This window comes from Apodemus sylvaticus, chromosome 11 (assembly GCF_947179515.1).
Source record: "Apodemus sylvaticus chromosome 11, mApoSyl1.1, whole genome shotgun sequence".
Classification (NCBI taxonomy): domain Eukaryota; kingdom Metazoa; phylum Chordata; class Mammalia; order Rodentia; family Muridae; genus Apodemus; species Apodemus sylvaticus.
In genome coordinates this window covers 76,089,315-76,109,604 of record NC_067482.1, presented here as the reverse complement: position 1 = coordinate 76,109,604, position 20,290 = coordinate 76,089,315, and the positions used below count along the sequence as shown (strand labels likewise).

Sequence of the window (20,290 nt, the reverse complement as noted above, 5' to 3'; positions counted from 1 at the left end):
AGGACGGACCAAAGCTGCAGGCATGCATGTGTATTACACGCAGTACGATTTTCTTCAGTGTCAAGGCTGCATAGAATGCTGCTGCATCCTACATTTTCTTTATTCCCGTGCTTATAAGTGGGTTCTATATCCCAGCCATTGTGAACAGTGCTGCAGTGAACATGGGGTGCAGGTATCTGCTATACAAACCTCACTTTCTCTGGATACACACCAGTAGTAGGACTGCTAGATGACGTGGTTAAACTTGTAATGTTTTGAGGAACCTCCGTGTGGTTCCCATATCAGCACCGTCATCACCAGTTAGTTAACTGGCATCAGACACGTGTAAACTGTGCAGCCATCTCCCTGTCCATCTTTAGAACTTTTCCTTCTTCCAAAACTTAACTTGTCCAGTATGGGCTCCTCATGTGGCTGGACCCACCTCCTAACTCCTTGCTTGACGGTTTAGACAGGTGACTGGTTTCTGGCTGGTTTTGGCATGCATGCACTTATAAAGATGCTACCAAAGAGCAAAAGAAATCAGGAAAATGACAACCTGGAACAGTAAAGCGTGGGAATATGGGCTGAGCGTGGTCTGCCCATCCATGGCCACACGAAGGATCTTGGCTGGAGGAACGGAGATTTCACACTGTGAATAGCTTTTCCACCAGCCTGAGGATCCAGGCTTGGGGACTGTTCCCTGAGCTTTCTTCCCTGTTCCTACATCAAGTCTATAAGGCACATGGAAAGCAGCCCAGTGCAGAGGAAATGAAAGGCAAAGAAGAACTGTGTGGACACCTTCCACAGCCTCTGCTGGCTGCTCTCTGCCCGTCCTGGTGCCTCCCACAGTTCTGGGACGCAGGGCCCCTGTGGCCTGCTTCCTTCTGGCCTGGTTGTCCCTCACAGGTTCCCTGCCTTCTCCCCACCTCCCTTTCTGTACTCCGGGACAGCTTACTGACATTAGGTCTTTTATAGCTGAAGTTCTACCAGGGAGCAGAGGGTCAGGGTGACAGGCAACAAGAGGACTGTCAGCATCTCTAGGGCTGGAAGCAAGAAAAGAGTGCTCATGGGATAGCAGGGGTGAAAGCAGAAAGAGCAGTGACCCGCCCAGGAGGACGGGGCTGGCTGCAGGCTGGAGAATGGATCAGCAATGGGTGTCAAGGAGGAGAAGAGACAGGAGGGGAGGAAGCAGGGCCAAGAAAGTAGGCAGAGTCTGAGGCCAAGACAAGAGAAGAGGTGTGAGGTGGTACCACATGCACAGCAATAGGGCTATGTCACTGCCGTTGGCCTCAGAGTCACAGGGCTTCCTACTCAAGACACTCTGGCAGCCAATGCGTCCACCTATGCAGTGAACTGAAGCTGCACGCTGACCAGAACCCAGAGGATTGCTGTCCTGGAAACACTGGAGGGACTACCAGTCATGACTTACATTTCCTGAATGTAGGGAGGAAGTGAGTGTTAAAGGTCACTGCTGTGGGGTTTTCATGATGGTTTAATCTCAAGTCCAAGAAGCTTGAACGAGGCTGGGGTGGTATTTGAGAAAAAGAGGGCCCAGCCAATGAATTCCTGGACTGAACATTTTCCTATTTAGTAAAATGCTCAGGGGTCTGTTTTCTGAAAGTACTTTAGCTAGTTTCTAACTGGGAATGAAACTTCTGAAGAAGCTGTGGTTGCTCAGAAGTCAATGTGGGAAGGGAAGGGGAATCCCGCCCTTGATGTCTTTCACCAAAGAAAGGTGACAAAGCCAAGGCCGAGAGTCCTGAAAAGGTCGAGAGAAGGAACTATATAACCAGTTTGTGCAACTACTGCATCATAGCCTGGGTGGTGCTCGGAACAGGACAGATGTACCTCTCTCCATCACAAATGCACACCCTCAGGTAGATGACCCTTCTCTGGGCAGGTGGAAAACTCCCCTTACAAATACATCGTGTCTCAGAACTGTTCCTTGAAGGAGGACGAAGTGAGCTCTCTCTGTACGTGAAGAAGACCACACCTTCCAGCCCTCCCGCAACCACTCAAAAAAAGAAACCCATTTGGCTTTCGGGATTTAGTAGGGTAGCTCAACCGCACAGCTGGACCAAGGCGGAAGTCCCGCCCCGGCCTCCAGGCTCTGCCCCGCCTCCGTCTAGCCTTACGCCCTGTGTCGAGCTTTCCGTTAGGTCTTCACTCTCAGGCAAGTCCCTTCTTCGTGAGCACTCCTGTGCTAGGAGTCCGATCCCGCCTGATCCCGAGCCGCTGTCCAGTAGGCAGGCTCTGCTCTCCAGGAGCCCGGCCCCAGAAGCCGAACCCCGTTGGTCCCTGACTGCAGCTGTCCAACGGCCTGACCTGTCCCCTCATCCAGCTCCGTCCCCCAAAACCTGATTCCACCAAATCCTAAACTTGGTGAATCCCGAGTGAACCCCACCCCCATAGCCCCAAGTCACACCCTCCGAAAATGGTTGGATTCCGCCCTTCCAGGAGCCACGCCCCCAGAAGCTGTACCCGCGGGTCGGAGTCCCGAAGTGCAGGACGGCTTGACCCGTCCCCCATGAGCCCCGCCCCCACTAGCCCCGCCCCTGGGTCCTCGGCCCCACCTTACATCGACTGGGTCCCGCCCCCAGGAGTTGGAGCTCGGCTCTCAGGGGCCGGACCCTGCCCCTCCCGGAGCCCCGCCCCCGGCCCGGCGACGGCGGTGACCGTTGATGCTTTCGGCGGGCGCCCGGCGGGAGCAAGCGGCGGCCCGGTAGGTGAGCGGGGCCGGCGCGCCTCCTCGCGCGTCTTTCTTCCCTGGCGCGCGCCCCCGTCCGGCCCGGCCTTGTTCTTCTCCGGCCGTGGGGCCGAGCTCGGGCGCCGCCCGCGCCTTCTTTGTTCGCGCGGGACTCCGGGAACTTGCCCGCGCGGGCTGCGGCTGGGGTCCCGCGCAGGCCGGATGTGCGGGTTCCGCAGGGCCGCAGCCCACCGGACTCGGGCGGGATCTGACCCGGCTCAGAAGCCGGCCCGGCTGGCCGTGAGGGGACTTTAATGTCCAACTCAGACCGCGGTCTCATTGTTTGGCCAGAGACCGTTTCCAAGGACCCGAACTGAGGAAATGTAGGGCAAGAACGCAGGGCAGCCCACAATGAAGATCGAGTATAGATGGAGGGGCTAGACCTGTGGACTATGGGGGGGCACTGTAGAGTGTAGTCAGAGGGCTCAGCTTTTGGAGGGGTGGTGTGTAGCTAGGGCCCAGACCCCAGGGGTGTAGACAGAGGGGCTTTGACCCATAGAATACAGATGAAGGGGCCCAGGTTCCTGAAATGGCCTCAGACCTATGGAGTGTAGAGAGAGAGAGAGATGGTATCAGGGAGGTTGCCCTGGAAATGAAGCCTTGAGTCTACAGCAAGCAACTGGTGTGTGTGGGAGAGGGGAGAGGAGCAAAATCAATTTTGAATCAAGGGACTGCTCTTATGTTGTAAAAGTTTCTGAAGAAAGCACAGTTGTCAGCACGACAATTTCTCCAGAAAAACTGGAGTAAAAATGTTACACCTTTTTCTTTTGGGGGCTGATGACAAGTACCAAGTACTCAGGCTGGCAGGATCTCGACTTCAGGGACACTGTTGGGACAGAGAAGGTCGTGGGGTAAAGGGGAATGGCTTAGGTAAGACTCTGGGGTAGGACCTAGAGGGCAGGAAGCAGGTGTCCAGGATCTTTAAAAGACATAAGGCCATTTCTGTGAAGTTTCTTGGAACCTGCTCTCAATGGGGCAAAGGAGGAGGATTGCTTCTGACACGAAAGATGAAAGGCTGGAGAGCTGGCTAAGGAGATCAGCAAATACCAGAACTGAGGGAAGGCCCTCAGATTTGGGGTGGCGTGTGTGTGTGTGTATCTTTGTGCAGGAATCAGGAGAAGGCAGGGTTTATATTGAGTAGACCAAATTGCAGTGCACTGTGGAGTTCCAGCTTGTGACAGGAGGCACTTTGTGGTCTGACGTGGCACCCAGGAGGGAGCCCATGTCAAGGGCTGGCTCACTTGCATTTAGAACAACAACCTCAGAGGACGGGAGGGTGGGTGGTCACAAAGGTGATCCTGAGCCTGCTGCAGTAGCTCCTGCAAGGATCCCAGAGGTAGGAGAGGCTGAGGCTGAGCCCTGTGTTTCTAATCCTGTTGTCACTTGACATCTCTCTCTGAGACAGGCCCAGCATGCTGGTCTCGTCTGACCAAGTGCCAGTGTTGCCTTAGTTGAGGGTTCCCTGCCTTGCTCTGGCAGCAAGTGTGTGATGGTATAGGGTGGTTGCAGCACACACACACACACACACACACACACACACACACCCTTTTCTTTCTTTTTGTGAGTTTGCTGGAAACTCTGCAAACACTTACTAGTCAGCACTTGTTTTAGATTCCTACTGAGCTGTTGCAGAGTGCTTAAATTTAGGGGCTTAAAACAACACTTTATTCTTCAAGGCTCTGGGTACCAGAAGTCTGCAGTGGGTCTCACTGGCTACATGGCCTTTGGGGATCAGGGAGAGTCTCCTTACTTCTCATGTCAGATGGAGACTGGTCTCATCTTTAGGCTCAGGGCTTGGTTCCAACATTACGTGGCCTTCTCTTCTGTCTGAAGCCTCGCTCTGCCATGATCTGTGAGGACTTTTAGGGTTGCCAGGAGATCCAGAGTCCTCAGTTTAGAGCTTCGAAGTCCCTGGAATGTTTCTCCCTTCTTTCGGAGAAGCAGCCTAGTCCTGCACCTTCCCCAGGGTGAGGCACATGGGTCTACCCAAGGGTCCTGCATACCAAAGACTGCAGTAGTTTGTGGTTTCACTGCCTTGAGGACGTGTTTCTAGACGCATGCGCAGCTGTGAAAGGGTAGAGTGGCCATTTGTCCTGTTCTCTTTAGGGAGGTGGTAGTTCCCACTCCTTTTACAATCCAACGAAAACTACAATCTCCAGACATCTGTGCAGTAATAGCTTGTCACCCAGCGCTCAGGAGGCTGAGTCAGGGATGGAGTGTGGCGCCAGAGCATGGGTTGAGTGAGATCTCCACAGCAGACACCACTGGGCTAGAGTTGCCTCAGTGTCTGGCTAAGAGTATATATTGCTCTTGCAGAGAATCTATATTTGGTTTCTAAAACCCGCATAGGAAAGCTCACAACTCCCTGTAGAACTAATGCCTCCTAAGGCACTGGAATTCATGAGCATATACACACATGTACATATAATTAAGAAAACAGAATTAGAGGCAGGTGGATCTCTGAGTTCAAGGGCAGCCCGGTCTACAAAACAAATTTCAGGATAGCCAGGGCTATGCATGGAATCCCTGTCTCAAACAACAAGAACAACAAATGACAGGCAGAATCTAAAAAAGAAACAAAGCCCCCAAACCTAAACCTCAAACAAGCTTAAATAGGCACATGGTGGGAGCTGTGCTCCTAGTTTTCAGGGGCTCCCACTCTAAAGCTCCCAGCTTCTCCCATGGAGAAGTCACTTGTTTAGGCAGGAACTGACCTGGCTAGTAGCCCCACTTCATGTCTTTAAAGGTCTGGGGGCAAATGAAAGAGAAGGGGAATATGTCGTTTATCCTTTTTGTTTCCTTTTCTTGTTTTCCTGTGGTCTCACTGTCCCAGCTCTGTAATCAGGGCATCCCCATGTGCTTCTCTCCTTAGTTAGTAGTCACATGCGTGTGTACACATTGTGTGCTGTGTATTTTCTACAACACCCATCCATCTGACAGGGTCTTAGGTTTTCTTCCAAGACATCTTCTGTGTTGGGGACTAACTCATGGGTTTAAATACAAACAATGGTATTCTGCACCACTTGTCCAGCCCTAGAGGGACCACTCTAGGTGGTCTGTTTTCTTAGATGTCTCCTGTGGTCTCTTAGAATTTACTTGATACATTCCCTTTTGATTCTTACCAAAGGTGGGTAGAGTCTTCAGGTCTCTGTGCAGTCCCTCTCAAGCCCCATCTTTTAAAAAATGTGTGTGTGTGTGTGTGTGAGTGTGTGGATATTTTGCCTGTATGCATGTTTGTGAACCAAGTACATGCCTGTTGGATCCCCTAAGTTGTGTTTATGATTGTTGGTTAGCCACCATGTAGGACCTGGAATTGAACCAAGAGCCCTTAAGTACTGAGCCCATCTCTCCACACCCCCTCTTAATAGGCGTCTTTGTTAAACCAGCTGGCGTCACCGAGCTGAGCAGGAGCCTGGAACACAGCTCTCATCATCATGCACTTGTGCATTGGTTTTGCAGTCACTGATGTACCAAAACTGGATTTCATTATATCCTCATGTCAGTCCGACCCACAGCAGGTGGTATTGGAAGACTTTGCTCCAGTCTGTTCTGAAGTCCCAGGATCTGCATAGAGCTGTCAGCTGGAGCTGCTTGTGCTGGTCTGCTCTGTGTTGGGTTCCTGTGGGTCAGGTTCCTCGTCCGATCCCAACTTCATCCTTGTTTTGCTATATAGAGCCCATCCCTCTTGATTTTGAAGCTATCCTTTTTACAGTTTAGTTCCTTTTAGTTTAGCTGGGTATAGAATTCTAGAAAGTTACTCTTTTGTCTTTTATGTACTTGGTGCAGGGAGACAGTTGTGAGGGAACTGTATTAAAGTTAGGAACAGGAGGGCAGGGTGCTCCCAGGGGTGGGGAGCCCTGACTCTTTGGTGGAACTATGGGCACCAGGGAATGAATGGCCTTATCCCTTTTAGTTGGACTTCTCAGAGAAAATATTGCTGCATAGTGTTTGAGACACTGGGATGCCCAAAAGCTGTCTTTTATGTGGCATCTAATACGTGTCACATATTTTTTGTGAAATTAAGTCCTCTGTCTTCAAAGATTCACTTTGCTGGGTTTAAAATCACAAGCAGAAATAAATATCAAGTAGAGATAAAAGGTCAAGTAGAGGAAAGGTCAAATAAAAATGAAATGGAAAATCAGCATGGTTGGCTCTTAAATATTTTAAAGATTTGGAAGTGGTATGTGACTCTGGGATTGGAATTGCCACTGCAGGGTCATTGGCAGTGATGATCCTTGTCCAGACAAGCTGTGGCTTCTGCATATCCTATCACCTTTCCAAAATGCAGGAGCCTAGGCTGGCTCCCAGAGGAATGGGTTGACAAGTGGCCTCTGGCTAACTCGCCATGGGCTGGGATGGCAACCATTCCCAGGGCCAGTCCTGGTCTCAGCTAGCTGTGGGGTCTCAGAGGAGTGCCGAAAGCCAGCTACTCCTGCTGACTTCTTGAGTCAGTATGCTTCTGCTATTGCATCTGAAGGTCTGTGACCTCTAGCAGGTGGACTTGCTTCACCTTCTTGTTAGCTCCTGTGGTTCATGACTCCCTTCCCTGCTTAAAGAACTGGGCCCTCTACCTGTGTGGGCACTGCCAGTTTCTGTAGTGCTACAGTGTAGAATCCCAAGAGGCAGTGCCGATTGATTCCTGTGCCCCTCCAGCCCCACAGTGGCCCCGTTCTCTCACATTACCTCTCCTGTGATCCTGTGAGTGGCTGGAGACTCTGCCTGCCTGCAGACAATGGGATCTCTAGTGCCCTTAGTGTGGCAGGTGACCCCAGGCAATGTGAAGGCGTGCATTTTGGACTTCTTAAGTGTTGTAGTCACTGGTCGTCTTGTACTTTCACTTCTTGTATATTGGGAGCTTGTACATATTTGTTTCTGTGAATAGGTTTGCCTTTACATGAAAAATGATAGTTGCTCCAAAACTAGAAAGGCAAGCCTTTTGCATTTCAAGACGTTATCTTTGCTGCTAAATTTGACAACAGGCAGGTTGTGTGCCGGAGGCAGGGCACCTGCAACCTCTGGACGCTTTGTTTTCCTGGTCTTCTCTGCTCTGGGGTCCCTAGGCATGCAGGAGTCCTGGCTCTGCTTTCTATGGGAAACACAGCTCTTCGGGCTTGGCAGCTTGGCTTGCACTTGGAGGGTGCTCAGGGAACTGAGCTGTGTGCGCACTTGTGAATCCTCTGGGGACAGGCTGTAAAAGCCACCCATGATCTTTATGCCTTGTCTCCCGAGGCCTGATATCTAAGCCCAGCCAGCGTTTGAAGCTTGTTTCATGTGACAGCTGTGACATTAGCCTAGCTGCGCTGCCTCTGATCCCTCTGCCTGTCAGCATTCTGCAGCTGTGATGATCGTATGTATGTGGAGAAATGGAGATGGCTGTCTTCTCTTTCTTCTCTACCACCCTATTCCTTTCTCCTTTGGAACCTTTTATAAGAAAGAGATGAACTCAGATTCACTGTTTAAAGGAATTCCTAATGCCTAATTTCTATGCTGCCTCTTAGCAGTCAGTGGATTGACTCTTTGGTGTTAAGACCAGCTGGGACAGGGACAGGGACAAAGGGGCTTGTTATACAAGAGTAGAGTTGAGGTGTCTGTGTGGTCCTAATGCTTGGCCTCAGGTTTCTTGGAGCCTGAAATGTTGAAACCTCAAGATCTGGCCTTTGCAGAGACCAGGGAGGAACCATGTCCAGTGAAGAACATGGAGGAGAGTGCCACCCAGCTTGCTCAGCGTCTGGGCACACTGGCAGTGCAGTGGCTGCTGAGCTGCTCTCCAACACATTGGCAACACAGCTGCCAAGGACTTACAGCCGACTCTGAGAGTTGTCTTTGAGTGGAGGTCTGGATCCATGATGTGGTGTTTGAGCTGAGTTTGTTCACTTGTCAATATGGTTAGTAGACTTGGATGATGAGACCTTGAGTGGCTGTCCAGTGGCAGTCACTCCCCGCCATACTTCAGCTTCTGATGTTGAAGCTCAGCTACTCTGTCATCCTGTCCCAGACTCAATTTTAGGGAACCTGTCTGAAAACACCTACCCATGCCTGGCCACCCAGGAGTAGGCAGTGCTGGGGTGTGTGTGTTTATAGTGGAGCGAAGGCAGATCAAGGGATGACATTTTTATTTTGTGTCCTCTGTGACATTGGTCACCCACTGCTGAATAGCAGGTTGTCCCTAGCACAGCAGCATACACAGCATGCTTTTATGGTCAGGGCTCACACAGGTTGGGATCTAGCTACCTTCTGTGGGAGGAGCTGCTTCCAGTTTTCTCCTGTGGCAGTTGTCAGCCCAGAAGATCCTCTTCCAGGTTGCTAATACTGCTGCTGGCAGACTTCCCATCTTGTTGGCTCTCTGTCATGTGGTATCTAGTTAGGGAAGCTCACAACTCGACATTTCCCTCAGAGTGAGGGAGAAGGGGGAGGACTAGATAAAAGCCACAGACAGTCCTTTTATAACCTGACCTTGGAGGTAACACCTCATCACTTTCACCATGTTTTAGTAGTTGGAAATGAGTCACTGGGTCCGTTTTGCATCCAAGAGAAGAAGACTCTTAAGGGTGGGGTAAATAGGAGGCTGGTTATAGGCATCTCACAGGTCATTTGCTGGTCCCAGTGTTCCTTATCCTACAGACAAAGTGTGTTCTCCCATGGCCTTCCATGGTGGTAGCAGGTCAGAATCACAGCATTTGGGTTGGCTTTTGTGTAGATGAGGGCCTGGCTAAAACCCTGGAGAGCAGTTGATCTTAATCCGTAGAGTAAACCGAAGGGACAGGGTGTCAGCCCACCAGCCCATACCCAGGTCAAATGTCAGGTGAAACCACCACCACTGCAGGACTTCCTGCTCATTGTGAAGAAAGGGAGATGGGATGGTGTCAAAGCTGTGGCCACCCTGAAGTCTAAACTTCTTGTTAAATGTCAAGATCCAAGGACAGTATCCCTCCCTGTGTTGTCTCTCCTCCTGGAAGGTGTTCTTGCTGCAGCTGAGACACTTCTTACCTTCATCCTGTTAGGAGGGTCCACAGGATCCAGTGCCCACTGTCCTTCTGAGGCTGGCCGTCTGCCCCTTTAGTTCCATCTGGTAGTGGAACATCATTTTCTGAGAAACATGATGGATCTGTGGATCTCCTTGTTGGCACGCCAATGACTTGAGTCCCTTTAGAGGGACTCTGGCTATCTGTTTAGATCGTGTATATCACAGGGCAGCTTCATAAGCTGGCTCTTGGAAGCAGAGCCACTGGAGCATTGGGCGCCATTGGATGGTGGCTGCTCAGAGTAGGGCTGGATGTAAGGAGGGTGTGGATTGGAGAGAGATGCAGGGGAGTGTTCCAGGGAGTGGTAGCCATCGTGCACTGAACAGGAGACTGGAAGTTGTCCTTCTTTCTTGAGTCCTTTACATTTCCTCGGCATAACTGGGCTCTACTTGGGGCTTTCTGCCTGCCTTGCTGATAAACCTGTGCATTGTTTGCCCCTCCATTACTTACTGGCCTGACAGTAGATGTGACCAGTGATAGATGCCTGCTCTGCTGAACCTCTGGACCCCCATGGGTAGCTAGAGAGGGTGCTGTCTGCTTGTATCAGTCTTAACAGGGTAAGCAGGGAGTGGTCCTGACCCCTGTGCTTCTGCCTAACTTGGAGAGCTCATGTGTCCCTGGCCGGTTGTCCTCACAGCACTTGTGGGGGTATTTGATTGGGCTTGGCACAGGGTAATGGGAGAAGAGCATGGGAGCAGGGAGCGAGGCAGCCCTAGTCTTCTTTCCTGGAGGATGGAAGGCCCTGTTGCTAGGGGCAGCTGGGAAATGTGCCAGGGTGTTTGTCAGTCCTCTGGTGTTTGGTTTCCCTCTGAATGTGTGTGCATCAAGATCCCAGATGATTGATATGGGTATGTGTTTAGTCAGTGGACTTCATTGCTTGAGGCTGTATAAAGTGCTCACAGAGGGGAGGTTACCTCACCGCAGCCAGAAAGCAAAGGCAGGAAGGAGCAAGAGTTCCAGTACCCCTTCAAGGGCACATCCTATCTCACCACATTTCCTGTGACTGTGATAGAATACCTGCAGAAGTTAGTACAGGAGGAGAGGTTGACTTTGGCTCAGGGTTGGCTTAAGGATTTGAGTTCCCCATGCTGTGGAAGGCATGGTGGCTGGGGCATCGTTGGTGGTGGGAACCTGCAGGACAGACTGTTATATCTGGGCAGATGAGGAGGCGAGATCTCGGGCTGGACCGGACTATGCTAACTCTCAGGTCACCTCCTCAGGGACCCACTTCCTCCAGGGAAGTCCCCCACCTTAAAGGATTCAGTCTCCCAACACAGCACCACCAACTGGTATTCTAAATAGAAGACTGTTGGCAACATTTCACATCCAAGCCTTAACATAGCTTAATGCCCTAGCTTCCTCTAGTAAGCCCATCCAACCTCTGAAGGTTCCTCCGTCCAGTGGTACTGTGGGGCAACCCTTCTTTCTCTGGTTCAGCAGCTGCTGAGCAGCTGGGTGGGGATGTGCCTCGTGCTCTAGATCATGTGGTACACTGCTAAAGGCACTCCCATAGACCCTTTTCTGTCCCTGTAACAAAAATAGTCAACACTGGGGTATTCAATAAGGTAAAGAGGTTCATGTAACTCCAAATCTGAGTGAACCTTTATGACTGGTCCCTGGTCAGTCTTATACCTGTGGTGATCTAGCATCACAGATGGGAACACAAGCAAGAGTAAGCCACCAGTGGGGCCAAACACCCGAAGAGCATGCTCTTGTGGGAACTAATCCACTATCGTGAGACCAGCATTTCTACTTTTATATGGTGCATGACCCAGTTGTTCCCACTAGGCCTAATGTGTCCAAGGTCCCATCACTTTTTAATACTGTTGCATCGAGGAGTTAAGTCTTAATGTGAGTTTTGAGGGGGACAAGTTTCATTCAGCACTTCTTGAAATCTACCACCTTGGCCACACATCCATGTATGAGTGAGTGTGCCAGGGCAGAAAGTAAGCCCAGGTGATTTGAGCTTCTGATAGTGGCCCGGCAGAGTGGGAGGTGGGCAGAGTGTTCCGGGAAGAGGGTGGAGGAGGTGGGGAATGCAGCCAGCATGCTCCTGCCGGCCTCAGCATGGCGCCTTCTCTTAGATTCTCTGCACAGGACCTGTGGCCCGGGTTAGCTCCCCAGTTGGGCCCGTTCTGTTTCTCTTATGCGTGGCACAGAGAAAGCTCTCGTATTGATGTGTGGGGCAGACGTGGGCACAGCAGCCTGCTCCTTGTCTTATTAGAGCTGTTTGAGGTGCCCCTGGAAAGACAGCCAGGGAATGCTGCCTGACAAGACAGCCTTCTGAAAGGGAACAGGAAGTCTTCAGACAGGCAGATTGGGGGTACTTGACTTTCTGGGACATTTGGGTCCCAGCCACGTCCCACCAGGGTACCAGGGGCATCTAGGCAGATGACACTTGCCAGGGTTTGTAGAGTATTATGAGTCTCTATTGGATTCTTGGTGCTCACATCCTTGACTGAACTGTCTCCAATTGGGCCACTCGGGGACAGTATACACAGGGCTCCAGTGTGTTTAGCTTCTACAGAATGGCCATGAGTCAGCTGAGATATCTGCCGTCTCTCTGCTGATGCCTGTGTAAGGACGCTGGGCTGGGTCCCTACAGTGGCCCAAGCATCCCTTGCCACTAGAGCTGGTGCCGTTCAGTGCAGATGATGATCCTTGACAGAGACTAGCTGGTGATCTGAGCAGGAAGATGCTCATGTGGGAGCCAGCATGGGGAGATGAGATGGAGGTGCCGCCTGCCCTTTCTGGCCACCCTCCAACAGTCACCACAGGTTTATGCCTTAGGAACAGGCAAAGCCATGCACGCCCACATAGGTACCTGGTGTGAGGATTGGCCAGCCCATTGTGTTAGTGGGCTGGGCATGGAGTTCGTGATCATTCAGGTGTGGCCCTGCTGAAGTGCTTTGTGTCTGCTCAGAAGTGTTTCCTTTTGCTCTGCTGGTTCTGTGGGACACTTTCCATGTTTTCTGCTCACAACTTTTGAGCTCACAGCTCCATGTCTGTCTTTGACTCTGGAAACAACCCACTAATTTTGAACCAGGTAACCCAACATTGCCTCATTATTCTCTCCCAGGATCCAAGCCTGCTCATTTAAAGACTGGTCAGAGATAGTGGGGTCCCTTGCTGAGTTGTGCTAACACAACAGCCCATGCCCTTGAGTTACAGGGTGGGGCAGGGGGCGGGGATCCCTTTCTTTTGATAGCTACAGGATTTTTCTCATTGTTCTCTGGGTTTCTTTTTCTTAGCTCCTCCCTCTTTAAAAAGTCAAACAAGGCCAGACCTTCTACTCAATGCTGGCACCTGGCTTCAATTTCAGCTGCGGTCAGGGTGTCCTGAAGAGAATTCTCTCTTCACACATAACCTACAATTTAAATTGGACAACCCCAAACATACTTGAGGTAGGGGTTCTGAACCCTTGCAGACAAACGCAGCTCATATTTCCTCCGATGTAGGTGAGAGACAGGGCCTCCAACCCTCTGGCTGCCTGTGCGCAGCTCTGTGCTATGGTTGGCCACTGTCCAGCCTATGTTTTAGGCTTAGGAGAGTATCTATTATGGTGGTCTGTTATTGCTTAGATAACTTTATCTTGAGGTGGCACCTTCTGGTATCTGTATGTCCTTGACAGGGTTTTGGAATGCTCTCTAGGGGCCCCCATGAGCTGGCTGCCTTCCTTTGACATCTGTGGAGTGACCCTTGTCTCTGAGGGTGTTTGGCCTCCGGGACTATGGTGTTGGGCTTGCTTGCAGGAGATAGAAAAGCATGGACTGGATCCTTGGGGATGACTAGACAGATGGGCCCGTACTTAGAGACAGGGGAGAGAGGAGACAGGGCAAGAGAGGAGAGGCTGGACAAGCGGGAGGCCAGCCATGAGCTGGAGCCGTAAGGGCAGGGAGGGCCAGGTTTCAGAGGTCTAGGAGTACAGTGAAGAGACCAAAGAACACTGAAGGGTTGGGAACACTGACTTGAGAGGGGACCCAAGGTGGGTGGGATGCATTATAGCAGAAGTGGTATCAGAAGGTCTTGTGACTGGGAAAGGGTGGTGGGGACAGCTTGAGGCCTTAGATCTGAACGTCCTAAGGAGGCTGCTGCATGTACAGGGAAAAGAGGTAGGGAGGGGAAGAGAGGAAAGGGAGGGCAGCTCCTGTAGGAGGTCTGGGTGTAGGCTGTGTGGCCTGTGAGTGGATAGCAAGATTACTGTTGTTTTTATTTTTGTTTGTTTTTCAAGACAAGGTTTTCCTATATAGCCCTAATGGTCCTGGATCACTTTGTAGACAGGGCTGGCCTCAAAAGAGATTTGTCTGCTCTGCCTCTTTAGTGTTGGGATTAGAGGCGTATGCTACCCTCAACTATAGCAAGATTTTAAGGGAAAGCTCAGAGTTGGAACTTGGAGTTCAGTTAGCCAAGAGTTGGGTCCTTACAGAGAAGAAGCAGACAGAAGATTCCTCAGCAGGTGAAGGACTCCCTGGAGATGTCTGTACCTGACGGACTGATTATCCCTGCCTTTGGCAGTAGTTCACGAAGCAGCCGGTGTCAGAAGCCAGTGGTGTATTCTGGTGCAGAGGCCTTGTGGCTCCCTGGTCTGTGGACTGAGAGATCTTTACAGAAAGATGGTTTTCTCACCTTGATGCTCTGTGCCTTGCTTGGCAGCATTCACGGAATGGAAGACAGAACATGCAGTGCATACTTTTCAGTCCAGGAGCTGGGACCCAGGAGGCTTCAGACAAGGAATGTTCACTGCAGACACTTGCTCCCAACACAGATGCTTTGTTTGATTGGGAGTCAGATGGCCAAGTGGTCATGTGACTTAAGAACCTGCTAGATCCTTCCTTTGTACTGTGTCCTGATGGGTCCAGCTCCAGGTCTGCCAGGGTCAGGAGGGTGAATGGTTAGGGGACAGGCTTGGGCCTACACAGGATTCTTAAGGAAGGGCCTAGAAGCTGGGATTAGTGTCAGGCTGCTACAGAAGTTGGGAGGTCAGGGGTCATCAGTGTGAGCCTGTGGGGTGCTGTCAGTGGGACAACTGTTGGTCTTTGATGTGTGCCTTATGTAGATGTTGGTGTGGGTGGTGCCAGGTGAGTGTTTGACAGCTATAGTAGTTGCTGGTTGGGGTGTGATTGGTATGGGGAGGACAAGAGGTGGACAGGGGTCTACTGGGGATATGTCCCTGTTGGAGAATGTGGCTTGGTGGTACCTGTGTGATGAGACTGGGCTCTGGAGAGGGCCTGTCTCAGGCACAGTGCCTCCTGTCCTTAGTTGATTCATGTCTAGAGGAGGAAGATCTCTCTGGTCCTGGGGCGGTTTGCAATGACTGACCCTCGCACTTACACCATAGTTAGCATTGTTGCGGGACACCATCTTGGGCAGTGTTCCCCTGCAGTCTCTGTGTTTGCTTTTGGAGCTGTTAGAACAAGAAACTATAAGTCTGTGGCTTTACAGCTTGTAGTATGGTAACCTGTGAGTCTAGAGTGACATGGCTAAAGTCAAAGTGTCACAAGGCTGGTTCTTCCTGGAGGATTTGTTGCCTCTGTCTCATGTTCTGTGCCCCGCCCTTGGGTCCTCTAGACACACATGTTAGCTATCATGTTGGCTGGAACCTTTTCCCATCCCTTTCTCTGGGCTCTAGGATTCCATCGAGGCCCTCTGAATGATTAGAACTGTCTGTCTTCCATCTCTACATCCTTACCTTGAGCTCATTTGCCAAGCCTGTGACTGCAGAGAGACATGCATGAACTGTGGACATTAAACTGCAAATGTGTTAGGGGCACAGTTCTGCTCATCACTTTTCAGAGAAGATGCAGTGAGATCTGAGAACAGTTTCTTGGTCATCTTCAGTGTAGGGTGGAACCCAGGGCCTCTCATATGCTAATCATGCAAGATTATACTCCCAGCTTTGATATGTATGGCTTATTAATGAATAATAAATAGTCAAATTATGAATTTAGCATCCTTAGATAGTAAATGATGCCACACTTTATGGATAAACTGTTTTTTCTTCATTCCTGTGTATCAGGAGGAGTTGTGCTGAGACATGCATCCTGTGCATCCTGTTCTCATTGTCCTGGGACCATTTCTGCAGTCTCCTGATGCTCTCCCCACTGGCTCTAGCCACGTATTCTGGGTGTGTCTGTAAATCACTTAGAATCTGTTTACAGTTATTGGAAACTATCTCATGACACAAGAATGTCTTAAGAGTAATTAGTTCAGCAATGTGTTCTGCAGACATCAAACTCACTATATATAGTAGTTTGGATTGTCACATTCCAATTATGACTGTACTGCTGTTTCTTCCTGACATAGGTCTCACATTGCAGCCCAGGCTGACCTCGGCCTTGCAGATATCTCCTGTCTTAGCCTTCTGAGTATGGCGATTATAGATATATGTGTATTGATACTTATTTTGTGTGTGTGGTATATGTATGTGTACGTGTTTGTGTGTACATGCATGTATATATATGTGTGTGGAATATATGGAGATAGTGTTTTTCACGGAATCTATAGCTTGTCAATTAGGTTGTATTACCTTACCAGTAAGCCCCCAGTATCCTGTCTCTTTCTGTAGTACAGGAATTACAGGCATGCATTACAAGGCTCATTTTCTTTTATACAAGTGCTAGGGATCAGACTCAGGCCCTTGTGCTTGCACAGGGCTTACACTTTACCAGCTGAGCCACCTCCCCAACTCTTGTGTTCTTTTTAAAGATAATCTTGAAAGAGTCTTAAGCAGTAGGGATAGTAGGTGTCTGCCTGCATGGTGGGAAAGGTTCCTGTGCCTCTGCTGGCTGTGTAGACAATGGGCTTTACGTCCATACTTGCTTTTCTTTTGGTGAAAAGCAAACTCTGGTGTTTTCATGTGGTTCTGTATAGAGGACAGCAGTGTGATTGACCCCCAGTGACAACCCTGGACTCCAGAGTCTCCGCTGAGCCTCTGCTTAGAAATTTCACATGTACATGATGTCATAGCTCCTTGCTGGGGGGACTTAAGTGTGTCCTGTGTGATTCCCTGGGAGAAGGTTCTAGAAGCTTATGCCTGGTTTTGTTTGTTTGTTTTTGTTTTGTTTTTCATCCCTGTATATGTCTATCTTTCCCTCTGCTGATTTTATCTTGAGTCCTTTCATCATAATGAATCTTAATCTGGGTGTGCCTCTCAGAGTCCCATGGGTCTCTGCCTTGGCTGGCACTGGGGATCCTTCTCCATTTTTTGACTTTATGAAGTCATGCCTTCTGGAATAAGTCAGTACAGCATTGCTTTGCTTCCTTCGATTGCTGTTTTTATCTCTTCTCTTGGATGACCTCCACAGTTTTATTGATCGAGGTTGTTTCATACTTACGTGTTTTCCTAGCATAGCACTTCGTTCAAAATAAATTAATTGTGGGAGAGTCATTGCTATAGGAGAAGGTTTTGTAGAGGGGATTTGGGGTCAGATAAAAGTGTTGGGTAGTGATCTTCGAGGCCTTTGACTGCAGGACAGCAGCAGGCCCTGTTCTTCACACTCTGCCTACAAGGGACTCATTGGAGCCTTCAGGGGAGCCTGGGCCTGTACCTTAGTGTCTTTTCATTCAGGGTAAATGCAGAGGTCACCAGGCTGCTCTAAGTGCATCCTCTTCAGAAACCCTGAAGGACACCACAGCTTTCTGCTTTAACAGCATGGTTCTTAGCCCAGTATAGGAGTCACCAAGTTTAGATTCCTTTCACCTTGACATTTATGTGGTGACTTGTAGAGTCTCTTGTGGTTTTTTTATTATCAGTTACCTTGTAGAGTCAGGTAACGCCTGTCAGGGTTAGAGATACAGGATCTTTAATAACCAGGTATTTGCATTTCCTCCTTAGGGTAACATTTCAAGACAAAAACCCAGTAGCATCGTGCATTCCTTGAAACATGGAATCGTGGAATAGTGGGACATGCGATCAGCATTGACAGTACACCAGGATGTACAGGGCTGGGGAGCCCGGAAAGCGGCAGCCCGGCCCTGCGCCCCCTCGAGTGCGGAGCGTGGAAGTGGCCCGGGGCAGAGCTGGCTATGGCTTCACCCTGTCAGGACAGGCACCCTGTGTGCTCAGCTGTGTCATGAGGGGCAGCCCTGCAGATTTCGTGGGCCTCCGGGCTGGGGACCAGATACTTGCCATCAACGAAATCAATGTGAAGAAAGCCTCCCACGAAGATGTAGTGAAACTAATTGGGAAATGTTCTGGAGTCCTGCACATGATGATCTCTGAGGGCACCAGCCATGTGGAGTCCTGCTCCAGCGATGAAGAAGGTGGCCTGTATGAGGGGAAAGGCTGGCTGAGGCCTAAACTTGATTCTAAGGCTTTGGGCATAAACAGGGCAGAGAGGGTTGTGGAAGAGGTGCAGTCTGGTGGGATTTTCAACATGATTTTTGAAAGCCCGAGTCTTTGTGCCAGTGGCCCTGAGCCCCTGAAGCTGAAGCAGAGATCCTTGTCAGAGTCAGCTGCTCTGCGGCTCGATGTTGGCCAGGGTGGTCTCTGTGCACCACATCCCAGCATGCTTTCCAAGGAAGAGATGTCAAAGGTTATCCATGATGATTCCGTATTCACTGTGGGGCTGGACAATCACGATGACTTTGGACTAGATGCAAGTATTTTAAATGTTGCCATGGTTGTGGGCTATTTGGGCTCCATTGAGCTCCCTTCCACAAGCTCCAACCTGGAGCACGACAGTTTGCAGGCTATTCGTGGCTGCATGCGCCGCCTGCGGGCCGAGCAGAAGATCCACTCGCTAGTGACCATGAAGGTCATGCACGATTGTGTGCAGCTGGTCACTGACAGGGCCGGCGTGGTGGCAGAGTACCCTGCCGAGAAGCTGGCATTCAGTGCAGTGTGTCCAGATGACAGGCGGTTCTTCGGGCTGGTGACCATGCAGACCAGTGATGATGGGGGCCTGGCACAGGAGGACGAAGGTGCCCTGAGGACATCCTGCCATGTGTTCATGGTGGACCCAGACTTATTTCATCACAAGATCCACCAAGGCATCGCACGGAGATTTGGGTTTGCATGCACTGCAGACCCAGACACGAGTGGCTGTTTGGAATTCCCAGCATCTTCCCTGCCCGTGCTTCAGTTCATCTCCGTTCTGTACCGAGACATGGGTGAACTGATCGAGGGCGTGCGGGCCCGTGCCTTTCTAGACGGGGATGCGGATGCCCACCAGAATAATAGCACCAGCAGCAACAGTGACAGTGGCATCGGCAATTTCAACCAGGAAGAGAAGAGCAACAGGGTGCTTGTAGTTGACCTGGGTGGGGGCTCGAGCAGGCATGGCCAGGCCAGTAGTCCAGGGTGGGACAGTGGGAGTGGAAGGGGCTCACAGCCTTGGAGTGCACCCTGGAATGGGGCTTTCTGCCATGACTCAGAGGCCAACTCCCCACTGGAAACCAGCCCCAACACTGACAGGTTCTGGGACTTAACAAAGCATTCAGGACCTGTTTCTCACATGGAGGTCCCGCCAGCCACCTTGAGGAGTTCTATCCCCCCTTCCAAGAGGGGTGCCACAGGTTCCAGCTGCGGTTTCAACCAGAGGTGGCTCCCGGTCCATGTGCTACAAGAGTGGCAGTGTGGACATGCCAGTGACCAGGAGTCTTACACAGACTCTACTGACGGGTGGTCCAGTGTCAACTGTGGCACCCTGCCCCCTCCCATGAGCAAGATCCCTGCCGACCGATACCGGGTGGAGGGTAGCTTTGCTCAGGCCCCCCTCAGTGCCCAGAAGAGGGACTGGCCTAGGAAGGCTTTTGGAATGCAAAACCTTTTTGGACCCCATCGAAATGTTAGAAAGACCAAAGAGGACAAAAAGGTAAGCTGAGGGAGTTCAGGAGGAATGGCTTCACCGTAATGTGGCCAGTTGCCGCTCACAGTCTTGGCTTACTCCCAGTGGCCTTGTAGCCTCTGTAAGCTATCATGGCAAATCTGTTCTGGGCTGCCCTGAGACCTTTGTCTTGCTCTGCACTCTCTGCCTTGGTCTGAGCCCTGGCCTTAGGCTGTTCTCCAGCTGCACTTGGGAGGCAGAGGCAGGCGGATTTCTCTGTTTGAGGCCAGCCTGGTCTACAGAATAAATTCCAGGGCAGCCAGGGCTATGCAGAGAAACCCTGTCTCGAAAAACCAAAAGAAAAAAAAAGAAAGAAAGAAAAAAAGAGTGCTTTCTTCCAGCTTTGGTAGAGCCGGCCTCTCTCGGCTCCTGGCCCTGATGGAGGATGGAGGGTTCCTTTCCTGCAGCTCTTTTGGAGCCCATTTTATTTCGGATTCTCAGTTGTCATCGCAGTGTTTGAAGTAAGAGGCTTGGAGAAGCCCAGTGGGCTGGCTCACTTTAGGGACCTCCCTGGCAAATCCTTGGGCCGGCTTAGGTTCCTTACCTGCAGCTGAGGGAGCTGGCTGAGCATCACTGTCTCAGAGAGCCTGCCCTGTGGATGGTTATTCTTCCTCAGGGAGCTGAGTTTAGGGCATGAGAGGGGAAAGGCAGCCCCTTCTTCTGGGACCCCACTCAGTGAGGATGGTGCTGCTTGAGACAAGGGTGTGCTGGCCACA

General features: G+C 50.8%; 1 protein-coding gene across 4 annotated transcripts in view; it reads left to right on the top strand.

The window, feature by feature from the left end:
• The first annotated feature begins 2,569 nt into the window (after window positions 1–2,569).
• Window positions 2,570–20,290, top strand: part of Rgs12 (regulator of G protein signaling 12) — a 96,811-nt gene continuing 79,090 nt past the window's right edge. For 2 of the 4 annotated variants that reach the window (XM_052198528.1, XM_052198531.1), the window contains exons 1-2: window positions 2,570–2,701; window positions 17,582–19,562. In XM_052198528.1, coding sequence (XP_052054488.1) covers window positions 17,682–19,562 — 1,881 coding nt within the window. In that variant the 5' untranslated portion in view covers window positions 2,570–2,701; window positions 17,582–17,681. Of the gene's footprint in view, window positions 2,702–15,851; window positions 15,872–17,581; window positions 19,563–20,290 lie in introns of those variants that run through there. The other 2 variants (XM_052198530.1, XM_052198529.1) reach the window with 2 other exon arrangements.